Source organism: Carya illinoinensis, chromosome 16 (genome assembly GCF_018687715.1).
Source record: "Carya illinoinensis cultivar Pawnee chromosome 16, C.illinoinensisPawnee_v1, whole genome shotgun sequence".
NCBI lineage: Eukaryota > Viridiplantae > Streptophyta > Magnoliopsida > Fagales > Juglandaceae > Carya > Carya illinoinensis.
In genome coordinates this window covers 27,364,338-27,375,466 of record NC_056767.1, presented here as the reverse complement: position 1 = coordinate 27,375,466, position 11,129 = coordinate 27,364,338, and the positions used below count along the sequence as shown (strand labels likewise).

General features: G+C 37.7%; 1 protein-coding gene across 1 annotated transcript; it reads right to left on the bottom strand.

Annotated features, from left to right (window-relative positions):
* Positions 1–233: 233 nt before the first annotated feature.
* LOC122299224 (protein argonaute 1-like) lies at positions 234–9,843 on the bottom strand. Its single transcript, XM_043109312.1, has 22 exons — positions 9,685–9,843; positions 7,840–8,555; positions 7,551–7,759; positions 7,316–7,465; positions 7,089–7,228; positions 6,777–6,886; positions 6,404–6,510; positions 6,177–6,315; positions 5,950–6,066; positions 4,688–4,795; positions 4,514–4,585; positions 3,794–3,916; positions 3,436–3,601; positions 3,082–3,344; positions 2,807–2,949; positions 2,563–2,625; positions 2,426–2,489; positions 2,164–2,299; positions 2,007–2,080; positions 1,820–1,914; positions 989–1,020; positions 234–771 (listed from the first exon to the last, which is right to left on the bottom strand). Exons 2-22 carry the CDS (start codon positions 8,545–8,547, stop codon positions 551–553), a joined length of 3,240 nt encoding a protein of 1,079 aa, XP_042965246.1. The 5' UTR covers positions 8,548–8,555; positions 9,685–9,843; the 3' UTR covers positions 234–550.
* Between the last annotated feature and the right edge of the window lie 1,286 nt (positions 9,844–11,129).

Below are 11,129 nucleotides of genomic sequence, written 5' to 3'. Positions count from 1 at the left end.
ATATATAATATTATTAAATAATATTTTCTTAATCACTAAAAATAAAAAAACTTCAAAAAAAACTAACGGAAAGCTTCAGCCGGATCCCAGCATTTTCCTAACCGACTAGTAGGTATTCTTGGGCGGCACAACGATCAGTCTCTGACTCGAACAAAGGCCAGAAAAAGGTAACTAACGAAGGCTGTAGCACAAAGTTTCAAAGAAAAGAAAAGGTTAAACCAGAAAGAAGCCCATTTTACAGTGGAAAGAAAGGATTATATAGCATCACATCAAACTTCCATAGTCCACGGTCCATAGTCTTGAACATTATCAGATGCAAACACCAATTGGCAGCTCATAACCTGGGCAAGATGAGATTGATTGAAGATTTGATAAACCGCAAGAGGGAATCTCAGAGAAAGTCGTTAAGGAAAAACAAAGAAAAGGAGCATCCAGGCAGCTAAACCAATTGGCAGTTTCACAGATAGCTTACAGGAAGCGAACAGAACAGTATCAAAAAGAATTATAACAATAACCCATATTTTGTCTCCACCACCAGGGACCAGCAAGCCTAACAGTAGAACATGACCCTCTTGACATTCTCCTTGAGTGCAGGTAGGGGTCGAACAGCAGCATTTGCTGCTGGTAACCGAGTGCTTCGTGGACCTGCTCCGCCCATGCCCCCACGTCCTCCAGCAGCACCACTTGTGATGGAGCCACTTTCTGAGGACTCTGCGTCCATATAGAACCGTGCCCGGAAAGCAGCAAGATGGGCATAGTATGCAGGGGGCACTGCCAAATTAAAGAACCGGTTAATAAATGGGCAGTCCACACTCTTAGCTAAAAACAACCGAGAAACCCAACCAGATAGAAATGAGCGCATATTTTAAAAAATGTCTGCTGTGCTAGTATGCATGTGCAAATTAATTTAAATGATGCATGCTTTCCATGTGATACGTGTTTGTGTGTGTGTGTGTGTGTGTGTGAGAGAGAGAGAGAGAGAGATCACCAATGGAGACAGAGCGAGTGCACCTTGCATACCTGGGGCCAAAAACGAACGTGAAATCAAAAAGAAACTACTAACCACCGTAACTAACATATGCCATAAAATTTAATCAGAAGCAGTTGAGATGGTAGAAGTACACATTTATGGACGTCATTTACGGAAGCAGGCAACAGGAAGACAAAGAATCTATTATCTATAAGACAAATAATAACCATTCAAGTGAATAATTTTCATTTGAAGTTGGTGCCTTTTAGTCTTCTCAACCCATGCGCTTTTGAATCTATTATCTATTTAAGATTTTTAAATGAAAAACAATACAGCCAATTTAGTAATGTTTATCCGAAGTTGGTAGTCTTTTAATTTACGCACTGTGTCATGTTAGTTTTCTCAAATCATGCAGTTTCAGTTTTGTGACAAAGATCTTTTTGGTTTTCTCAACTCATGCATATTAAATTTTGTAACCAACGGATTCATAAAAAATTACTAAATTTGGGAGGAAGTTAAAAGACAGATAAGCTGTTACTCTTAATGGTCAATTTTACTTTTGGCACACTATATGAAGAGATTTGGGCTCTCTCTTCACTCGAACAAGGTTTCTAAGGTTTCCCATCACTAACATAACAAAGAAGAGTAAGAAATCAAGGAACTAACATATTAACACTTATTTATAGTTTTATTTATTGTATAAAAGAGCTCAAGATATGCTTAGTTAAACACAATATCTCTATTTAATAAATTAAGCCATTCATGCCAATCACACAGGCGTACTACCACTTCTACTAATATTGTGACAGGTACAACTACTATTATTTGAAGAAAGACGAAGGTACTGACGTGTAGCAAAGATTATTTGTAAGGGACTGCAGCCCATCGGCAGTAAACTTGTTCTCATCCCAGAGTACATGGTAATGAGCTGGACGACTTGTGCCCTGTTGACGTGTTAGGTGCAACATTATAGAATTAAAATCCTTGTCCTTAAACAACATAAATACAGCAGATAGGAAGATTTATTAAACGGCACCTGAATTCCAGCATGAGAACAAAGGTAGAAGTCAAATTCAGTTGGGTGACAAATTTTGGAATCTACAACAGTACCTATAAAATCCAACAACGCTACATCAGAAGATAAGATCTTAGCAACATAAAATCCTACTTTCAAACTCAACCAAACTACTTACCAGGCAATATGTTTCCACTCTTATCAACTGTATTGCGGTCATGATGGTTGTTGGCAAACAACCTTGTGTGATGGCGCTTCTGAACCACGACAAAAGTCACAGGAGGTTGATAGTTCGGCTCCAAAGAGGCACAAGCCTAAAAAGAGTTAAGAGGGAACAAGCAAGCATATTCAAAGATATTCCAACTTTAAAAGAAAGATGCACAAAAAGATAGGAGGAAATAGAAGGATGTAACGTTCATAATTCAGCAATGTAAATTCACCTTTCGGATAGCATCAAGTTCATACAGCAAGACTTGATAGAACTGCCCTTCACTCACCCCATCCCTGCAGAAAGGAGATGTTTATTAGATGGCAACAGAAGTATCTAGACAGCAGTGGCAGGAAAATAAGACAATACCTGTAAAATATGATACGTTTTGGTTTCTGCCCAGTTGCTGAATGGAAAGATATGAGTAGTTCCCTGTATGAAAAGGAAAAAGTAACTCAAAACCTGCACCACAAGCTCCACCCAAAAGATTTTGTTTAAAATTCACTGACGAAAAACATCCTGTCCCACTTGCAGGATCCTGCCACCCAGCTGTGGTTTCAACTATATATAAGAAGAATAAAGGTAAAAATAGAGAAGACAGAAATGTTCATACTTAATCATGCCACCAGACACTGTCCCTCTTACAGGATCCTGCCATGTCTTGAAGAGATCTTGGATCAGTTCTTGTCGATGGGCTTGAGCACAAACCAAACCAGCATATTTTGTGATTTCTGGCCAATCTTGAGATGCCACAACCTGAAGACAATTCAAATTATCATGGTATGCTAAATAAAACGTTCTTGAAACAGTAAAAAAATATATCTGCTGGGGGCAATCCAATGCAATAGCATAAACAAGTGGAGCACAGTAATAAACTAAATAACATACAGCTGCAATTGATGGGCTTGAATCCTCTCCTGGATGAGGATGTGTAACATCAGCACCAAAAATTATGGTAGGCTGGTCGCTGACTAAAGGTATACGCCTCGAGAGTGCATCAACAAGCACAGTATTCCTCCCTCCCACCTTGACATTTATCTTCAATGCCACATTTGCCAGATATTGTTGCTTATTTGTTTTAAATACATGCTTTGTCAAGCAGCATTGGGAAACGAGTCCAAGATCTGTTTCACAGATCCGCTTCAAATCACCTGCACGAGAAATTAAAAATTAAATAAAAGGGGATCACAAGCCAGAATCAGGTTCCAAGAGCAAATGCGGCCAGTTAATCTAGTTTCCTACCATAAAGATTTCCATTGTTATCTGGTAAAATAACAATAACAAGGTCAAGCTCCTTTCTCTGAGGCTGGAGCTTAGTCATGGCATCATGGAACCGAGTTTTCAGGACTTTATCAACGTGATCAGGACGCCCAGTCACCGGTGGAAGCACTGGCTCAAGTTTAAATGCCTGCAAACAGCCCAAAATCAAATGGTTTTTAGTATGGGCAATCAAGATTTTATTATAAAAGGGAAGACCCAAAGCCCACAGGTGGTGCACAATGGGAACACCTAACTGCCCATGGTCAAATGTTAACTGTTAAGGAGACAGAACAAAATGACAATGTGAATCTTGATCAATACAAGTCTTTAAGCACCATACCATGCCGGAAATGCAGCACATTTGAGCAAGTTCATGGCAAAACCCATGGGCTACACCGTCTTGCACAACCCGTGAAAAATTTATGCAAATCCAATTGTTGACTACTCCCCCATTGACCATTTTCTGCAAAAATGATAGCATTGTAAAATCCTACTGAGACAATGTTATGCCAATAATATTAAGGTTAAAAAGCAGAAATCCAAAAAAGCACAACCACGAGAACACCAGTATATATCCATGCACATGCAAATTCCCAAGATGTAAATAAATATCCATCTTATTGATATGTCAGTAAGTTATATACTAACCAACACAAAAAAAAAATAATTACAGATGCGCAAAAGGCCAGTCTTAACCACACCAGATATATTGCACAAAATCATTACAAGAGAATTACATAACTAAAGTGTATTTTCCCCTCCATTTCCAAATAAATCACAAAACACTTCAAATGTAAATGTCCTTAGTTAATTATTGTAACTACCGCATTACCAATCATGGCCAATAACTTAGACATCTAACTGTACATGCGCATCAAGTCCATAAAGCCGACACATTTTCGAACTACAACATAGTTAAAAGGGCTTCATTGGTAGCAACTCAAGCCCAACTGGCCTTGAACTCATTCCCAATGCCCCCTCACCCATATGGGGGGGAAGTAAATACCATATTATAGTATATAATATGCGAACTAAAAACTAATTCTAATGCTAAAAATACCTTATTCATCATATTCCACTGCCCAACTTGTGGCAGGCAATGTTTTTCTCTGCCTGTATCATGATATTTCAACTGCGCATTGCAATAAATGCATTCAGGAACACAACATTGATGCCCATAAAAAGCAGGAGAAAGTTGATAAACCGAACAGTAAACTGAATATAGATATAATACCCATGGCGCAGGAAGAGTACGAGCTTCAACTGTAGCCAGCCTCTCACTGATTTTAATGCCAAACTCCTTTGCATAAGGATCATCATCATACGCATTGTGACGAACTGTCTGAAAGGTAATAAACATTTTAGAATATGAGGGGTACACAAAAGCAATGGATACATTAAAAAGCTCTTGGTTACACTATATAAACATAAAACTGGGTTCTTTGGTGATCAAAACTAGAACATCTATTGTTGTTTCTCTACTTAGGTCTATTTTGATGCGTCGCCCCCCGTGTGCTCACTTTTTTATTGTACAAAAAGTTATCAAAAAGTTTAGCATGTATTTCAGATGCCCATAAATGTATTTAACGTCATTACTAAATAACTAGATATAGAAAAACACCTAAAAAGGGGTAAGAAGAAAAACTCTTAAAAAGGGATAAGAGAAGTACGGGAGAATCACGATGGATCCTATTCTAGCAATTATTTACATTCTGCTAATAAAAATGAATAGGCTATTTATCGAGTACATGAGGCATGTTTGAATTTAGAACAACAATCCTAAAGGAAATGGAAAAAGAAAGACGTACAATTCATGAGGTAACCGGATTCATCATTTTGAACTTTGTTTAGATACAAACAATATTCAAAACATGAAGACAGTGGATCATGATATCAAAAAGACAGGACCCACAAAAATAACCCTTCAAAGGCATGAGGCATTCTAAAATCCATAATCTGGGAGTTAAGCTTCATTGAATATACAACTAAACAGAAATGTAAATTAAGTGTCATAACACATAGAAGTCATCCCATGCAATTTAAGGAAAAAGGAAAACTTTTTTAACAGGTATTCAAAAAAGGAAAATGATAAACTTACAAGTTACAACTATTTTACAACTCTATAAATTAAGGATAATTTTGTAAAACTGAAATTCATTTTTAACGAAGTGACATGATTGCATTTGTTGATTGTAAAATGGGTTACAATATAAACAGTAAAAGAGTTGTAATCACTACCCTTCAAAAATTAAAAGGAAAAAGGAAAAACATGAGACAGAATTATCTTTCATCAGTAAACAAAAAATTTATTGTTGAGATTGTCAGGCATAGCCCAAGTACATGGGACATGTACAAGAGGGGGACACCTAGGTATGATTGTCTAGTGATCATACAACAGAAATTTTCTGTTCTTGATAGGTGGGTAATCATACAACAGAAAATTAAGAAGCAAAAGACACATCAAGGGCAAACATAACAGACTGCCCATTAACGAACCTTCATTATATCATACTCCCTTTGCTGAGGTCGCTGGCAGGTCACCCTCAGTAAAGCAGTAATTTGTTTGTCATTCAGCCTCTTGGTGTACCTCTGACCCTCAACTATCTTGCAAACCTGAATTCAACAGCAATATGTCAGCATCCATGTGATATAAGAAATACCCATCCATTACAAACGTATATCATTGGAGTTAAGAGGACTGAAAATCACAATTATGTTTTTACCTCCATTGGCAAATAATTTGGTCTCTGTTGGTTCCCAACTTGCAGACAAGGCCATTGTGACTGTTGAATCACAAAGCCATATGTTTCATAAAAGTACTCGACCACAGATTTCACCGTTCCTCTTTCATCAACAGGAAACCTAGAACAACCACCAAACATATTCAGAGAACCAAGCTTAATTTTCAATATACATTTTTGTTTTGTAAAACATAAGATATAGCACTTACGTCAGCTCCCGTGTTGCCTGTGATGTTAAACCAGATATCCGGTACTTCCTTCGCATGTTTCCACGATGTGTAACCTCGACTTTAACTCCTCGTAAGGCCTTTTTTATCTATTAAAACAAGTGTAAAGTAATGATATGTAACTTTGACAGCAAAGTTCATCACACAAAAACTGCATTAAATATTCAGGGCTCTTAAAAAACAGCAACAATAGATTAATAAGATATAAATTAACTTGACCTGATTCCCTAAATGGAAAACCCAACATGAGCCGCAATGCAAAACAACACAACTGCAGAAGAATAAAATACCAAACGGACTTGGGAGTCCGGTCCAAAGAATAACAATGATCAAGACAAAAGCAAGAAAGTCTAACCTTTACACGATCAGAATCAGATAACGGCCTAGAAGTAACATCCCGATTCAGTAGCTGGGTTACAAACTCAATTACCGGCAATGGCTCAATGAAAGCAGTCGAAGACATGTCTGCAACATTAACAAAATTGTCGCCATAACAGGAACAAACAATAATCCAAGGGGCCATAAGATACCCAGAAGAGATGAGAGAGAAAATTAAATTGAATGACTATTTTTTATAAGGCAAATAAATTGAAATATAAACAAGATACAAGCTAAAGAAGAAAATACAACAAACGCCAAGCAAAAAATGGTTCGAGACATTAAATACCAATATTCAGAGACAGTCCCATCTGAGTTGGACGAATGCTTTGATAGAAACCACGCCAACTCTCCAACCCCTCACCCAAAGACTCCCTTCTTCCCAGATCAGGGGAATAGAAGGAACGAGCCACAGGACAGTACCTAGGTCTATCACATATTCATATTAACAATCTGACTTTTCAAATGCCAATCATGTGCTATAGACGTATAAAATTCAACGATCAGATTTAGTACCTAGATGTAGGTAATTCACGCAGGACAATATCAAGAACCTGAAGTGCTTCCTGCGGTGCATCGGCTTGCCTACCCTGCAAAAAGAGTCCTAAATGGTGCAGGTCTGCACGTGCAGCAAATTTTATCACGACTTTGAATTCTCTCTCTCTCCTGCATCAAAGAAAAAAAATCATTATAAAAAATCACAGAATACAGATACGAATGCCGTAGACGAAGAGCACACTTAGATTTGAACCTTACGCCACCAGATCCATCATCTTCATCCATAAGTGCGATCCTAAACTCCTTTGATTGAAAAGGGAGCGGCCCAGCAGTATATAGACTCTTTCGCCCATCATAGGCAGGGAGCCTCTTTCCAAGATGTGTTTCTCTGTATAATCTCACGAGCTGTCCCATTACAGCTCTGTTGACTACACGAGGTGTCACCTCAGGAGTAATAGTAACCTACCACGCATAGATCAATTGAAAGTGAAGAAATAAGGCGAAATGCCACAAACGCACAGAATCATGGTGAGATGACTCACATCATACTGGTGCAAATCTTTGTCTGGTAATTCAGCAAAGAAGTGATTAGCCTTAACTATACACTTTGTCCCAGCGCTACCCTTGCCCGGCCGAAGAGGGAACCTCATTGATTTGCTAGATGGTGGCACAGGTTGAATGGGTTGGCTGGAATCTCCTTCGATGGCGAGTTTTTCAAACTGCCGGGCCACTTGAGACGACTCGATTGGTCGGGTAGATGAACTCGCCTCAGATGACATGCGCCCAGGCGGACGGACCCCTGGTTGATGTGGAACCTGGATTGCTTGGTGCAGTTCGGGAAGCTCGGGGTCTGATGGTCTCGGTGGGGAAGGTCCTACGCCAAGGCCCCTACTCATGCCACCACGGCCGCCACCGCCAAACCATCCACGACCACCTTGCTGGGGTGGCCCTCCCCTTCCCTGGCCGTGATATTCAGGTTGCCCACCATACTGCTGCTGCGGTGGCATTCCCCGACCGCTGCGCCCCCCACCATAACCTCCACGACCTCCTTGAGGGCCCCAACCTCTACCTCCTTGGTTTCCTCCTCCATGTTGCTGCTGAGGTGGAGCACTCCGCTCAGCAGGGCGTGGTTGGTAACCCCGACCACTACTACCACCACCACCACCACCACTACCACTACCACTACTTTCCTGCTGAGACTGTGAGCTCTCACCCCCACTAGGAAGTCCGGTTTTCTTCTTCTTCCCCATGATGATGTCTGCACACAGAAAACCGTTAATACATTAGTACAGGGACTACAAACCCACAAATACAAGACCATCTGCAACATAGATATTAACATCTTCCTCATCATCACCATATAGAGAAAAATGTACAGATACAACTAGAAAACAACCGAAAAATTAGAACCCAATAATAAAGAGGTCCCTTTTCGACATAGACTTCACAATGGGAAAACATTTTCATGTTCAGGTTGGGACACCTAGCATCTTATAGCAAAACCAACGACGTTATTTTCATCTTTTATCCCTGGACAAACGGAGCTGACCGTCATCCCTGAAATCATGCATCAAAAGCCACCGTATTTTGATCACCAGAAGAGGGGCCAAAAATCACCAGAAAAAACACTACTGGCTACCACAGTAAGTTTTTCCAAATTTGTTCTGTCGAAAAAACCATAATAATAATGCAAGGGAACTATATTTCATATCGCTGGGCACAAATGATCTACTCCTAATAAAATAAAAAAATATTGAAACAAGAAAGAGCAAAGAGAGAAGATTTTATCCATAAAACATTAAAAGTAAAAACTCCTGTTATTTCAGCTGCAAAACGTGTGCGAAGTCCCGAGTAATTTACAGTTACATCCTACAAAAATGAGAAAAATAAAAGAGGGGGAGGGGGGGGGGTGTGGAACCAAAACAACAGAAGCCCCAAAACCCTTCCCCTGACCCCCGAATCACACTCAACATTCCCAAAAAAAAATGACCCACTTCTGTGATCCCATATCAGAGTCCGAAGAACAGACATAACCCAAAGAAAAATGAACTGAAAGCCACTCATGCATAAAAGATCCAAACAAAAAACACTATGTAGGGATAAAAAGTCAGAAACCGATTTCAAGAAAGGAATGCAAGACGGTGAGAAGCAAAACAGATCCAACTAGAACGACCTTAACCGCCGTGAAGAACACCGACTACAGTAAGAGAGAGCAGATCTACAGCAATATATCCCAGAAAAACAAGTTAAGACAAAGCAAAGAACAAAACTCCCCCGCCCTCCCAACCCGGAAGAAAAACAGACCAAAGCACGTGCCCTAACAATCACAAAGAAAACGAAACGGAGACCGAAAAGGCAATGAGGAACCCTAAAACCACCATTATTACCTCAGAAACCGCTCCCGGAAAACCACTTTTTCCCCTTAAATAAACCCCTCTCTCTCTCTCTCTCTCTCTCTCTCTCTCTGTGTGAGAAAATGGAGCTAAGTGAGAGAGGAACAGAGGGAGACAGAGCTCACAACTTCAATAATATTTAAGTTTTTTTTTTTTTTTTATAAATAATGCTAAAAAATTAAGTAATTAGAGAATGGAATTGCATTTCCCACACACAGAGGGCCACACCCTTCCTTACCTTACAAAAAATAAAAAATAAAAGAAAGTGGGTAGGTCTTTGAAAGTGACAACTCCGCCCGTCCTTGCGCCCGCTGTCTATCAGGCGTATCATCCCCATCCCTAAACCCTGCCTCTATCCCAACAAAAATGATATTTTGCATTTACAAATTAGAGTTTATATAAAAATTAATTAATTTTTTATTAATAAATTTAAATTTTATGAATTTATATAATATTATTCATATCTATATGTAATATACATAATTGTTAAAAATAGTGAAATTATTATTAGAAAATTAATTTTTTTATAAATTTTATATTTATTATTTTTTAAAATAAATATACAATATTTACCTATTGTATAACTACAAATATTAATTATTAGATATTTTAATTTTATACCTTTTGCATTTATCTTTTTTTAAATTTATATGGTTTACTCATTTAATTATTTTCGGATTTTGTCCAAATTTGAAACTTTTAAGTGGGAAAGAGACGTATAAATTGACTCCTATTGTGTTTTTATTTTTTAGATAAAAAGTAATGTTGTATATAAGTTTAGGGCATGCAATTTTTGGGCATTGCTTTTTATTTATCATGTGAATTTTAAATTTACCTACTTTTTAAAATAAATATACGGTACTTGCATATCTTAAAACTGTAAATATTATAATTTTATATACAGTTATAAAGTATAAAAGCGCGTACTAACTTTGAAAATAATGAATAAATAAATAACCCACATGAAATTAAAAAAAAAAAGATTTTTAAAGTATAACTCACTTTTTTTCAAATAAAGTGGGGCTTACACATCTTAAAACTGTATATAGTTTTACTCATAGATAATAGATTTTATAGAATTTACTCGTACGTTTCTATTCCACTTAAGATAATTCAGTTCAGAATTTATGTTTTAAAGTTTTTAATCTCTCGAATAATATTAAATACTCAATATCATCATTCATTTTGTGCGTCTTTTTCTCTCTTATTATGGCATGTAAACTTATCACATCCGTATAACTAAATAAAGATTAAAAATTGACAAAACCTTAATCTAAATCTTACTACCTTAATATTTATTTTCCTACAAACATAATTGTTTTTAAATGTCTTTACCATTAAGAGCTTGATAAACAATATGTTATGTCAAGAGGAAGCTAGTGTTATCTACAGAATCCCAATTAATAAGACAGGTTGTAAAGATAAGTTAATCTGGAAAT